This window comes from Doryrhamphus excisus, linkage group LG1 (assembly GCF_037039965.1).
Source record: "Doryrhamphus excisus strain RoL-2023G ecotype Guam linkage group LG1, RoL_Dexc_Guam_v1.1, whole genome shotgun sequence".
Lineage (NCBI taxonomy): Eukaryota > Metazoa > Chordata > Actinopteri > Syngnathiformes > Syngnathidae > Doryrhamphus > Doryrhamphus excisus.
This window is the reverse complement of record NC_136357.1, coordinates 24951320-24965331: the sequence shown is the minus strand read 5'-3', so window position 1 is coordinate 24965331 and position 14012 is coordinate 24951320. Positions and strand designations below refer to the sequence as shown.

General features: G+C 40.7%; 2 protein-coding genes across 11 annotated transcripts in view; both read right to left on the bottom strand.

The window, feature by feature from the left end:
• Positions 1-1061: 1061 nt before the first annotated feature.
• LOC131132835 (wee1-like protein kinase 1-B) lies at positions 1062-5146 on the bottom strand. Of its 4 annotated transcripts, none has more exons than XM_058078849.2 (10): positions 4674-5146; positions 3338-3540; positions 3079-3145; positions 2835-3007; positions 2512-2780; positions 2355-2432; positions 2198-2283; positions 1947-2117; positions 1554-1699; positions 1062-1444 (listed from the first exon to the last, which is right to left on the bottom strand). In XM_058078849.2, exons 1-10 carry the CDS (start codon positions 4956-4958, stop codon positions 1315-1317), a joined length of 1608 nt encoding a protein of 535 aa, XP_057934832.2. In that variant the 5' UTR covers positions 4959-5146; the 3' UTR covers positions 1062-1314. The 4 variants fall into 4 exon arrangements, with proteins under 4 accessions (XP_057934832.2, XP_057934834.2, XP_057934831.2 ...); XM_058078851.2 differs by having other exon boundaries at positions 3079-3139; XM_058078848.2 differs by having other exon boundaries at positions 1064-1444; positions 2835-3010; positions 4674-5145.
• A 1749-nt stretch (positions 5147-6895) lies between these two features.
• LOC131131901 (uncharacterized) overlaps positions 6896-14012 on the bottom strand; it is a 41844-nt gene continuing 34727 nt past the window's right edge. For all 7 annotated transcript variants that reach the window (XM_078792614.1, XM_078792635.1, XM_058076924.2 and 4 more), the window contains 6 exons: positions 12739-12885; positions 12089-12211; positions 11274-11371; positions 10054-10146; positions 9881-9983; positions 6896-8779 (listed from right to left, as the gene is read on the bottom strand). In XM_078792614.1, coding sequence (XP_078648740.1) covers positions 8621-8779; positions 9881-9983; positions 10054-10146; positions 11274-11371; positions 12089-12211; positions 12739-12885 — 723 coding nt within the window. In that variant the 3' untranslated portion in view covers positions 6896-8620. The remainder of the gene's footprint in view (positions 8780-9880; positions 9984-10053; positions 10147-11273; positions 11372-12088; positions 12212-12738; positions 12886-14012) is intronic.

Below are 14012 nucleotides of genomic sequence, written 5' to 3'. Positions count from 1 at the left end.
ATATATATATAAAATCAAAATAAGATGCTACAAATACATAATGAGCCTTCATTTTCCCTGCAGTACATCCTGTAGGGAGTGACGCACCACGTGACTAGTCTGCCTCAACTTTCACTTCACTACAATATTAACAAATCATTGCTTTTATGAAATTAAAGAAATCGGATTTTTTATGCCATTTTTATTTTGAGGATTCGAAAAAAAACCTACAAAATGTAAGGTGCAGAACGTGCCCCTTATCTGGGCAACAAACAAAGTGAAATAAAAACGCAGCCTGCATTTATAAAAAAACAGTCTTTTGAAAAGGTAAAAGTAAATAAAATCAAATGAATACAGATTAAGTTTGATTTCTGTACAAATGCCAAGCAAGGGTAAAACGCAGCAGATGTCCTGTATTAAGGACGACCTGACAGAGAAGGAAAATGTTACTTGTTGCTTCCAACCAACTTTATTTTAACAATCCAGCCCCGAGGCATTTCACACCGGACTAACTTCCTGGTTCAAAGGTCATGCAAGTTGACCCTACATAGCTGTCCAATGCAAATGCCTGTAACGCTATGACTCGTGCAACAAAACACAATAATATCGCCGAGTGTTATATATAATAATAAATAATAAATATACTGTACTATAATATAATAAATAGTAAATATATACCGACGAAAATCAGAAAACAAACAGCCACTTTGCTACTAAATATGTGCTTATGACAGGATTGTGTTCTTACCATGATTCGGACCAAGAAACGTTGAATCCTCTGTTCTCCTCGGTTATTTTTCTCTTTTTTCCTTTGATATCCATGGCTCATCACACAGCCGCCGGTTTGTTTACAACAGCCACAACTGTTTACAACTGCCTGGCATCCCGCCCTGTTGATAGAAAAGTGTGTCGCAGGCTATGACGCCAATCTTCGTTACATTTCCATCATTCACTATAGTCAATAAGATGTTAAGATACCTCTTTACCACAAGAGGGCGACAGACCATCAGTGTAAGTCCCAGACGACAAAGGCTTCAAAATAAACTTGTTAAAAAATGAAACCCGTTGATTTTTATATTTTACTTTGTCATATGACACACAAAATATGTAAAAGTAACAGTACAGAAATGAAAACAATCATACATTAGTGTCATTTTTAGCAGACACTGGCCATAGAGTACATTATACTCTAATTTCAACAAAAACTTTTATCCATATCACTCTTTAAGAGTTAGATTAACACTTTTCTTTTACGGTGAACATTCAAAAGTTGATTAGATAACTGTATGAGTTTGCAAACGACAAAGTTCATCTATGTAAAACAAACATAGATGTTCAAACTATGGTGGAGCTGTCAGAGCGGCTCATCATCTTTCCACTTTGTCTGCAGGTTCTGGTGGAGCGGGTCTCTGCGCTGCTGCTCTCCTTGGCAGCCGTTTTGGGCATCTGGGCCTTCTGAAGCTCCCTGACACGAAAAAGAGCAGAGTTCATCACTGTGGTCGATCACATAAGCGTTTGAGGTCTTTCAAAGTACTCATGGCATGTCACTCTCTGGTATGAGAACATGAGCTTACTTCTGCAGGAGGGCATTCTTAAATTCCATGGCGTTGAGCTCCACTCGTAGCTGCTCGGCGCTCATTGTGGCGCCCGCCAGGAGCAGCGGGTGACGGACGAGGTCAGAGCTGGAAGGTCGTGCGGCCGGGTCAGGGTGGATCATCAGCTGCAATATGAAAAAGACACTTTGTCTCACTGAAGAGGTGACGTCATTGTAAAGGTGTGGAAAAAACAAAGGAAAAAATTCAATTTAACAGAGATCCAATATTTTTTTTGTAAATAAAGCGACAGACAGGAAGTGTGTGTCCACTAGTAAGTATGCGGTTTCAAACACAGCCCATGTCTAATGAAGTCATTAGCCGTGCATGTTAGCTGGCTAGCAAGCAGAGAGATCATAGGTCATAAAAGGTCACCTCCAGCAGGTTGACAAACTCTGGCGAGACCGCTTGGGGCATGGCGGGCAGTTTTCCACGGCGGATCTCGTGCCACGCGTCTCCATTGGCGGGCAGAGGCTCCGCCCCAGAGGCGCTGACGATGGTGAGAGCGAGGGCAAAGATGTCCGCCTTGGCCAGGTCGGTGTAGTCCTGAGAGAGAGAGCAGGTCGGGGGCGTTAGTGAGGCCCATGTGTGACGTGTGGGAGGAGCTTGTTCAAAAGGCCACTAACCTCTTGGAGAACTTCGTTGGCCAAATATCGAATGTCTCCTTCCTCTGCCTGAAGATTAGTGGCTGGTGTCACATGACCCAGATCCCCTGCAAGATGGCGTGTAATCAAGTGACATGTCGGTGCGTGTAACAAAGTGGCGAGAAGAAAGAAAACAAACCGATTTTGTAGACCACTCTGGTGTTCAGGTTGTCATTGTCATCCTGGCTGACAGAGTGGCGACAGAGGAAGATGTTGCCTGGCAACCAAACAAAACCTCAGGAGTTTGACCAGCACACACACTTCCTGTCAAAGCACTTTCACAATAAGAGCCTCACTCGGCTTGATGTCCATGTGCACCAGCGACATGGCGTGGATGTACTTGAGGCCGCTGGCGACCTGCAGCAGGAGGTCCTTGAGTTCCAGCTCCGTCGGGCGAGCCAGGCGCTCGGCGTTGGCGGCGATGACGTCGGACAGCGTGCCGCCGTCGCAGTACTCGTTCTGAATGAGCATGCAGTCGTCCTCGGCCCACGCAGAGTGGTAGCGCACCACGTGGGGGTGCTGGACCAGCACAGCGTGGGCGTACACCTCACGCAGGGCGTTCTGTCTGTGGAGGAAGTATTTGAGATTATTAGTACCAAAATGGTGTCAGCAGACTTACTTCTCCACCGATCCGGCCAGAGGCTTCTTGGAGCGCTTGATGGCGTAGATGCAGCCGTCCAGTCTCTTCACGCATTTGAACACGGCGCCAAATTGACCGCAGCCAATCTTCTCCAGCTCCAGGAACTCTGAGGAGTAGCGAGAAGTGCTTATGTTGCTCTCCATCATGGCGGTCTTCTGTGGGAGAGGGAAGAGAAAGTTGAAAGACAATGCCCAATGACACATAAAAAAGTTAAGGTCATGACCTTGGATGCTGGCAGGATTCCCTGGTCTCCCTCAGCATCACTGGTCTCCATGTCTTCTCCACTGGAGCTGTGAGGAGGAAGAGTAGAGTGAGTATTTACTGTTGTCCAGCAGGGGGCAGTATGGAAAGGTGGATTGGAAACAAACATGATTTTTGCTGTGCTGGTGCTGTGTCATTAAACAGTTCTAACTCTCTTCAACTTATCAACTGACATCCAGCCAACTGACGTGACTGCAGACAAGATCAAAGAGATGACGTACAAGTCCCTGTGAGCTTGCTTCCTGCTGCGCTTCTGCGGGGCCGACTGGACGAGCAGGGAGTCTGGGCTGAAGGGGTTCAAGTTGACCAGGGGTGCGGACTGTCTCCTGGTGACGCGGTCTGCGGTGGACGTTGTGGCAGGCTCCACATTATTGAAGAGGGACCCCCTCACGCGGGGGGTGTCAATCACATGGGGCGGAAGGCTCTGTGCAAACACACAATGGAGGTTTAGCGTTGACACAAAGCATGGAACAGCTTAACTACATATTCCCAAATTAAATGCTTTATGTGGCTGCCAATTGTAGGTGTCAAATACAAAAAGGCACATTGTGACGCTTGGTTGTTGTGTGAAAAGAAAGCGCACACGCACCAGTATAGTATCATACATATATGAATATGAACATGCCAACTGAATGCCAAATAAGCCCCTCTACCTGCCCACATGCAAAACTTTAAATTATTATTTATTCTAAATTATTTAAATTATTTGTACAAATTACGGTTTACACTATACAGTGTTTATATTTGATGTCATATATTTATTCTCCCCATTATTATTTATTATTATTATACGGGAGCCAGGCAACAACATTTCGTTGGCAATTTCACTGCTGTGTTATAGTGCAATGACAAAGAAAGTCTATCTAGCTGACATATATATATATATATATATATATATATATATATATAATAACATATATGAACAAAGTTAGGGATATTGGGTCTCGTGGTGAAATAACAGGATTAAATAAAATATAATATAACTAATATGTAAACTCAATTTCATGTGAAAACATTTGATTTGTCATGTTTATATTGCTGTGAGGATCGAGGTGTATGTTACTGTCTCTTTAAGAGAATGCATCTCATGGAGCACGTGGAGGTCCTCGAGACGTAATTAAGTCTAAGCACTTCTCCGCAGTTTATGTATATAAATACTGTATATTTAATTAATAATAAAACAACTATTTGTGGCGAAAACGCATCGATAATCGGTAAAATTAAATATGGATACTGTATCTCGCAAGGTGCACTGCCAGTATCCCATCATGCTTTGTAAAAAGATGTCATACATATTTACATTTTTGTGTTTCCGGGTAGTTGCTATGAGTCTACCACTCATTTGTTTGTGTTAAGATTGATGTGGTGTTTTTCTCTTTGATCTTTCTCTCTTTTACTAGTGTTCTGTGAAGTTATGTCTTTCATTCCCTTTTGTACGTTACATTAATTGCACAGTGCTAACTGACACAACGACCATGTTAGTGTTTGGTAATCAAAATATAATACATACATAACATAAATTAATGGTAGTAGTAAGAATAGTAGTCAAATACTGACCTCTGATTTGTGCGGCGTGGCAAAATTTCGCAGTTTCTTCAGAGTTTTGCGAGGTGTGTCCGGGCAGGTGGAGATCGGTGAGCTGGATTTGTCCTTGTTGGTCCGGTTGTATGGCCGCTGCGGGGTCGTCTCGTGTCGTCGGGAATATTTATTCTGCTTGGGCGTGCATAATGTGAAGAGAGCTGGCTCTTCCTCTCCATCGCTAGCTATGAAGGTTAACTTCTGGCGGACTGGTCGAGTTTGGGGCGAGCCGAAGTCTTGCCTCTGGCGGCTGTAGCTCGACATGCTGTATCAATTTTGTGCAAATTGATTGGTCCTGCCTGGTAGTGGTGTGTCGGCCATGAACGAACGGGACCAAATAACTAGTTCTTTTTAGTGAACGGAATGAACGAGGTCTCCGCCCCTAAAATACCTGTTCAGTCCGTTCAGTTGCAAATGCTTTTTTTTGATTGGCTGACTGAAAGACCGAGACAGAGAGATTGACCGACCCTGTCGGCGACCTCATTCATTCCGTTCACAAAAAGAACTCGTTATTTTGAAACGTTCATTCACACCACTAGTCATCACATGTTGTTGCGCTGTTGAGTCGGAATGAACGTGAACAGGGGGAGATCACAGGCTAACGACCCATTGACCGAAATGAACGAATCTTTTTACTGAATGAACCAAAATTATCCGGCTGACTGAAATGAACGGGTTTGTCCACCACTTACTGCCTGGAGAGTGGGTGCACGGATGACGTCAACAAAATGCGACTGTGGTATAGACTATAGACTCTAGGCATGACCAATCAATTTACACCAAAACAGATACACTAACTTACACGTTGAAAGTTTAGTCGTCGGGATAAAAAACATACTACTGCCGAACCAAAAAGTTCACTCTTACTACCTTGGATTAAGGTATCGGATTACAAAAATGACGTCATGAGTCAGCATAAAAGAAAAGCAAAAGCCGTTTATTTACTCATGCCACGCGCTGAAAGGACAACAGATGGCTGATTGGTTGAATCGAAGAACCGTTGCAGGAAGTGTGTTCTCACTGGCTGAAAATGACATTTCTGAAAACCAAACACTGATTGGTTAAATTTAAATCAACGTACAGCCAGTGTATGTCATTGGCTGTTAACGTTCATATGGAGGAAATATAAAATAAAATTCAACATTTCAGCAGCTGAACAGGAAGTCAACTGAAGCCAAAGTAGTGATCTTTTCACATTAACTTCGATCAATGCTGATACCGACGTTGGTATCGATATTATTGATATTTGTACAGACCCTCATGGAGCTCTTGTACCAGATGGCCGCCCGCTAAACCGACATGATCTCAAATGTGGTCCAGCTTCTGGCTCAGCTCTTCGCTTGTGAAGAGAAGTTCCAGCAGAGGGCGCTACAGCACCCCCTGATGAAGTATTTGTCATTGGTACATCAGAACTAATCACCAGTTCTTCAATATTTCCCCAATAACTACTGTAATCATTAGTTAATCAGTAACTACTCTAAATTGGTGCCTTAGTAAGTAGTTGCTCCGTAACTACTTTAAATACATGTACCTTAGTGCTTCAGCAACTACTCATTTACCCAGTAGGTACTCTAAATGCATGTACCTTAGTTCCTCAGTAACTACTCATTAGTCCTTCAATAACTACTGTAATCATTAGTTCCTCAGTAACTACTTTAAATGCATGTACCTTAGTTCCTCAGTAACTACTCATTAGTCATTCATTAGCTCCCCAGTAACTACTCTAAATGTGCGCCTTAGTCAATAGTTCCTCAGTAACTAATCATTAGTTCCGCAGGAAGTACTCTAAATGTATGTGCCTTAGTGATTACTCATTAGTTCTTGAAAAACTATTGTATTTTTGTGTGAGGCCTACTTAAATAAAAAATAATAATCCTACTAATTTACACGGCACGGAGGTTTGTGTACCACTGTGGGAAATGTGTTCAAGTGTAAACATGGTTGGGTGATTTCCTTGATTGTATGAAACCCCTTGGGGGGGGGGGGCGTGGGGGGGGGGTTAAGTTTGAAGTTTCTTGCAAATGTTTTGCAATGTCGCAAAAATATTTTTATATATTTTTTTCCACACATCAGAATTTTTTCTCCCCAAGATCGTAGTATTCCTTTACTTTCCTGGAATGTAAATCTTCCTTACCTTACAAGGGCCACAGCATAATCAATTCATTTCAAGCAATAAATCTGATGTTCCGACAAAATGAAGAAAATCATCCGGTTTTATTTTTAAGTTTAGAGATCGTACCAAGTGGAGCCTAACGTCATCAAGGCCAACAGGATCATAAACTCTCAAAAACAGAGCACACTTTTTTTTAAATGATCTAGTAGTCTTTCATAAATAAGTTCTGCCATCCTTATATACAGTGTTAATAAACATATGCTCTCAACCCACCGGATTGGTACATTTCTACAAAATAACCTGTTCCATTTATGTTCAAAGAAATATATACATTTTTTGCAAATCAACGTCCTATCACCAAAACAAGATTTTTTTTAATAAATCACAAAAAATATTGCCGTGGATGAGATGATAAAGTATAAATAATAATACATAATACATCTAATCCATAAATTTAACAACCAGTATGCACATTTTTACTATTCTCCAACTCCACACAAAATAAAATGATGCTTAAAAAAACTTTGTTGAGGTGTTGGGATTCTCAGCTTCTGTCCGTTTTGAGATGATTATTATTCTAAACACAGTGCATACTTTTAATCAGCATCAGGATTGTGTGCATGCTATTACATAAAGCAAAACAAATGCACCAACATTCATTATTCATGTGTCAATCAAACACAAGACTGTGAAGACGTGGGGGTGGGGTGGGGGGTTCACAAGATCTGTCTCATGGGACGATGAATAAATGAATCAATTTTACAATAAACTAATATTAACTCGTACTTTTGTCTGCCTCCGTATATTGCCATGTGCATGTCTGTTTTCCTCATTTCCCGCCTCCAAACAGGCATGTTCACTCAAGAACAAGAACAAGGCATGAACGGAGTGAGCCCTTATACAGTGTCTTTGTATCAGTGGGTGGATGCGGGGCTGACAGCATACACACACAGTGTAGAATTGTGTAAAGTAGATTATATAAATATATATATATATATAATGTATTATATATAATATATTGTATATAATGTAGTGTGATACCTTGTGATACCCCCCGTTCGGTATGTATCTTCAAGGAGATCCGCCACTCAACGATCTGTTAGTTAGCTACTGAAGAAGATGTAGTGCACCAGGGGTGTCCAATGTGCCACTGGGGGGCCATCTGGGGCCCGTGGCTGTCAAAATCAGCAGTAATTTTACAAGAAAAGGTCATAATTTCAGGAGAATAGTCATACTAAAAGTAAAAAAAACATTTATAAGTCAGAATATTAATAATAGTAATATGTAAATACAATAAATATTTTATATAATATAATAATTCAAGAATTAAGTTAGAATTTTTGGAAAATTAGGTTAGTGAAAATTTTAATATTACGAGAACTCAGGGAAAATATTACCAAATGATGTTACAAGAAAAAAGTTTAAATAGTTGGAAACCTATTTAAAAAATTGACAAAAGAGCTGTAACTTTATGAGAATAAAGTCAAAATATTAAGAGGAAAAAAATGCGAAAGAATAAAGTTGGAATATTACAGGGAAAATAAGGTCATTTTAGTGGGATTTCACCTCTATCACAAAATTGGAATGCATTTTTTATATGATATTGCTGAAAACACTTGGACACCCCTGAAGTACACAATCACACTCAGCTCTTTAGCATTAAATCTTCAACTATTGTGCAACCTCAGAGTTATTTCTTGGACAAATGGTATCATTGGGAACGTCAACAGGAAATACAATGGACATCATCTCACCTTCCGTTGCATATATGAACTTTTAGTCCACAGCTCATACCTGATGACCTTTTCACTTTTCACAGGGCACCAGTCAAGCACATTAGAAGGAGCACGTGGATTGTGAGTAAGTAGGCCAAAAAGAAGTAACGAGAGCGTGCACGGCCAGTCAGCAGCCGGGAACAGTAGAGGCTCCTCCCTCTGAGCCAACGTCGGCATGCCACCATCCCGCCTTGGACCTAGAAACACGGTGGCACACAGGAAAACACACAAACATGACCAGTCCACTCATGATTGACCTCTTTGGTGTGTGGGACGGAGAAACCTTGCATTGAATCAGAGAAGATAGCGCAAAGATGTCCATTAAAAAAAAAGATTTAACACAAAAACAAAACAGCCGCAAAAGCGGAAAAACGTGAAGTAATTTCACAATAATAAAATTTTATCTAACAAATAAAGTGAAACTCATGCTGTAATATTATGAGCAAAAATAACTTTTGCAGCATAAAATTGAAAAAATAAAGGCATGCAGGCGATATACAGTCATAATGTTATGAAAAATATATATATTATTAATTGTTTTTAAATTATTAATATTATTTAATATGAATAATAATAAATTATTATTAATCAATATTATGAAAACAAAAATTGCGTTGCAAAGAATAAAGTCAAAATATTATGAGAATTAAAGTCATAATTAGCCGAACAGACTTTACAAGAAGGAAGATGAAATAGTTGAAAAATTAAACAATAGAAAACAGCTGTAAATTTACAAGAATATCTTCAAAATAAAAAGAAAATTTGAAAATAGCCCGCAATAAGTGAAATTGGCAAAGCAGTAAACCCATTTTTTATTACAATTATTAAATATGTTTTAAGGATGAATCTTAGGCTGCATTTGCATCTGTCGCTCCCCCCAAAACATGGATAGATGTCTTTGGCAGTAAATGTTACTTTTTGAAAAAATGTCGATCGACGTCATTGGCTGTGAATGAGTGGCCCTGTGCCGTTCGACTGTAGCGTTTTTATATCCTTGTTAGTATTTTCCTCCTCCATTAACAGAAGATACATTTTAGGTATTGGAGGCGCCTGAAGGTGACTGTTTGATAATGGACGACAGCAAAGTTTATAAAATTTGGAAAGTAAAAAAAAACTGCAGAGATAAAAACAAAAACAGTAGTAATTTTACGATACCATAGAAAGTTTTTTTCTTGAAATACAGTACTTATGAATTCTAAACATATCTTCTTTCATTTTTCGCTATGTGGGCCTTGCTGGAAAAAGTTTGGGCACCCCTGTTACAGCCTGCGACCTCACAAACCAAAAACTGGTCCTACCTTTCGTGTTATCAGAGGCTGGTCCGGGTTGAGACTGACGGCTTCCCAATCATCCTCAGCTTCCATGTCGATACTGAAGTCCCTCTGATGATCCCTGGAGAGACTTGAACCAACATTTCCATTTGAACACATCTTCAAAGGGAATGTGTATCGCTTGACATTTTGTGCATCACCTCTTTGTGCCGACTTCAGCAAGATGCAAAGCCTCTTCAGCAGCCTCCCTTCTGGATCGTTCATCTGCCAGACTCTGCTCCACCTCCAGGAGTCTAAAAATATGGATGGGTAGTTCACACAGTAAGTACAGACTGAATATTACTGACAAACAACTGTAGCGTCACTACAGCTCATTCTCAACTAACTGTTGTCTGTTTGTTTTAGCAATACTACATTCAATAATATTTGTAATATCTATTGATACAGACAGAGAGACAGAGAGACAGACTGATAGATATAGATATCATTTATTATCATTGCACAATAACACAGCAGTGAAATTGCCAGCGTTGCCTGGCTCTCGTATAATAAATAATAATTATAATTATGTGCAAATAACGCTGCCAAATTGTGTCTCACGTCTTCAATGAAGGTAAAAGTAAACATTCATTCAGCAATCACTTTCATTGATCATTTATATGAATTCAAAATTGTTGTATGCATGTAAAAGTGTAATTGTAAAACTATAAAAACATGTTTTGTGTTACCTTTTGTGACACTTGTGCCGCAACTGTGTTAGTAGCAACAAAATAACAAGTCTACTAAGGACTTCCACTTCCTGTTACCATGTATTAGCAAACATTTTGTGATGAAATTACATTAAGAACAGGCTGCACGGGTGATCTAGTGGTTAGCGCGCAGACCTCACAGCTAGAAGACCCAGGTTCAATTCCACCCTCGGCCACCCTCTCCGGGTACTCCGGTTTCCTCCCACATTCCAAAAACATGCTAGGTTAATTGGTGACTCCAAATTGTCCATAGGTATGAATGTGAGTGTGAATGGTTGTTTGTCTATATGTGCCCTGTGATTGGCTCCCCACCGGTCCAGGGGGTACCCCGCCTCTCGCCCGAAGACAGCTGGGATAGGCTCCAGCACCCCCCGCAATCCTTGTGAGGATAAGCGGTAGAAAATGAATGAATGACTTACATTAAGAACACAGTTGGACTCAAGCAGTGTATTAACTCATTCGCTACCAAACATATTTATTGTTTTTATTTGTATTTGTTTTGCGCAAGAGGCACAAAGAAGTGATGATGCAACTCCACAATAGAAGAGATCATGTTTGGTGGAGTTTTAAGCCGCAAAAAACGGCCACAAGGTGGTATAAGTGCATTTTATAATGTTAGCGCTCAGCTAACAAAACAGTAGCACACAGTCTCTTTAAGTGGCTGATCTCACCTTTCTCTGAGCAGTCTGTCTTCAGCTCTATGAAGATGAGCCGTGTTGTTGCTCCTTTCCTGAGGGGCTCCAGGAGCAACCTCTGCATTTCCTGTTGCCTAGAAGAAAGCATGTCAAAACAACACAATAAGTCTCGGAATGAAGAATGATACAAGCATGACCATTTCTATGCTGCTCCTGCTGGAGTCTACCCCAGCTGTCTTCGGGTGAGAGGCGGGGTACACCCTGGACTGGTGGCCAGCCAATCCCAGGGCACATATAGACAAACAACCATTCACACTCACATTCATACCTATGGACAATTTGGAGTCGCCAATAAACCTAGCAACGGATGGGAGAACATGCAAACTCCACACAGAGATGCCCAAGCGGAGAATCAAACCCAGGTCTTCCCCATCTCGTGACTGTGTGGCCTACATGCTAACCACCTTCCAATGTGCAGCCACTGACTCTACTATATCCAACAATTTCACCTCCAAGAAATGCACCATTCATTTTTACATGACCAAATATGACATCTGGCTGCACGGCAGTGGAGTGGTTACTACACAGGCTAGAACTCGGGTCTCACAGCTAGGAGACCGGAGTTCAATTCCACCGTTGGCCAACTCTGTGTGGAGTTTCCTCCCACATTCGACTCCAAATTGTCCATAGGTATGAATGTGAGTGTGAATGGTTGTTTGTCTATATGTGCCCTGTGATTGGCTGGCAACCAGTCCAGGGTGTACCCGGCCTCTCGCCCGAAGACAGTTGGGATAGGCTCCAGCACCCCCCATGAGGATAAGTGGTAGAAAATGAATAAATGGAACATTTACCTGCCCATGGCCTTGGATTTGGGTTTCCAGCAACTGGCAACGATTTTGGGTGTCCCTCAGGTTTTGGGAGACAACTCTCAGCTGGGCTGCCACAGCACCTTTCTCCTCCATCGACTGCTGTAACTGTGGGAGTGGACCAGAATTTATTTATTTATTTATTTATTTATTACGTCGGGTGGACTCCCTTTTGCACCCTGGAACCAGGAACTTTACCCCGCAACTGTTTGGTCCCTGGCACCTTTGACCAAAATGAGTACTTTGTAAGTACCTTTGGCGCTGAGCATGCAGTTTCTAATTGGATGGCTACAATACAGGTCAAGCGTTTGTGTACACACACACACACAACACAACTGAATGGTTTTAACCCTTAATAAGTCCAGAAATTCCACTAAGTAACCCTGACAAGACTACGTCACGAAGCTCATTGAGAGGAGCGTTTGCAGCGCTTTCAAATAAGCACCGTTTTCATGTGTTCATAAGCCTTTCAATTAAAAGTGACTTTTTGAATGTTATTTTTCTCTTCATTTGTTTAGAATTCGGGCTGAAGGTTGGTCCTCACGTGTGCCTCTTCATGTAGCTGAATATATAATGGTGCAAAATATGATGTTGCATGTAAAGTACACAAGTATTTCTTATTACATATGACATACCTTAGAGTTGAGTTGCTGCAAGTACTGGTCTCGTTTTTGAATTTCATAGAAGCAGAGTTGCAGCTCTTTTTGATGGTGGACTCTTTCTGCCTCGAGTCGACTTATTGCCTCATCTGGTCCACTCTGGCTTGCAATGTCCACCGTTTCCTATTGCCACACACATACGTATGCAAACATTGAAAAATGGCTCACCATATTTGCCAAAAAGTAGATATTTAAGGAGATACTGATTACATTAACCCCTCATTTATCACAGTTACTGTATTTTCCGGACTATAAGTCACACTTTTTTTTTATAGGTTGGCTGTTCCTGCGACTTATAAAAAAACGGTGTATGTTACATCAACACTGGACACCTTTTCTGTTGATGTTTATTTTTTGTGTAGCTGAATAACCATTGTGTTAGCATATCTTACACCTATTCAGCCTGTTCTCTATTCTTCTATTGTTAGAGAACTTCCCTTCCAAGAGGACGTAATGTCTGTTTTGGTCAAGTAGTTTGTAAAATAAATAACCCGCAAAAAATGCGACTTATACTCCAGTGCGACTTATGTATGTTTTTTCTACCTAATTATGCATTTTTGGCCTTGTGCGACTTATACTCCTGAGTGACTTATAGTCCAGAAAATACGGTAATTGTTTCCAGACTCGACAGTGATCAGTGAATTTCCACAAGGTATTTATAAATGAAATATATTTGTGGTTAGAACATAGAAAACATGTTTACAACCTTCTAAATAAATTTTTAAAACATTATTAAAGCCCTGTAGCCATAAAATAACACCCCTATAGTCAACTTTACACTCATACTACCCAATATACTACACTTAATTAGAGAAAACAAGACATTACATTACTGTAAATGTGTTCCCGTGCTCGGGGAGATGAATGGGGGTGGACAGGGAGTGATGCTGGGGGTTCACAGTTGAGTTTTATGCTTATCAGTATTCCACAGATAAATTTTTTAAAAATGCACATTTTTCTATGCGTTTTGGCCTGTCATCCACACGCAAACGCAGGTGTTTTGTCTTTAAAAATGCAGCTCCGGCCGAGGTGATGATTTTGGAGCACTGCAGGTTCAGCGTATGAGTCGAAAAATTAGCTTAATTTTAGTGCAGGCCTGCCAACATTATAGTACTCAACATGCAATTTGACTCTAGAATATTCTTTTATGCTCTCCATTTTGCTGCATTTTCCTGGTTTCAGTTTCAAGTTCAGTCTGTATAGTACAGATAAATTAATAGGTATGCAAATTATATGTCCAACTCTTTTAC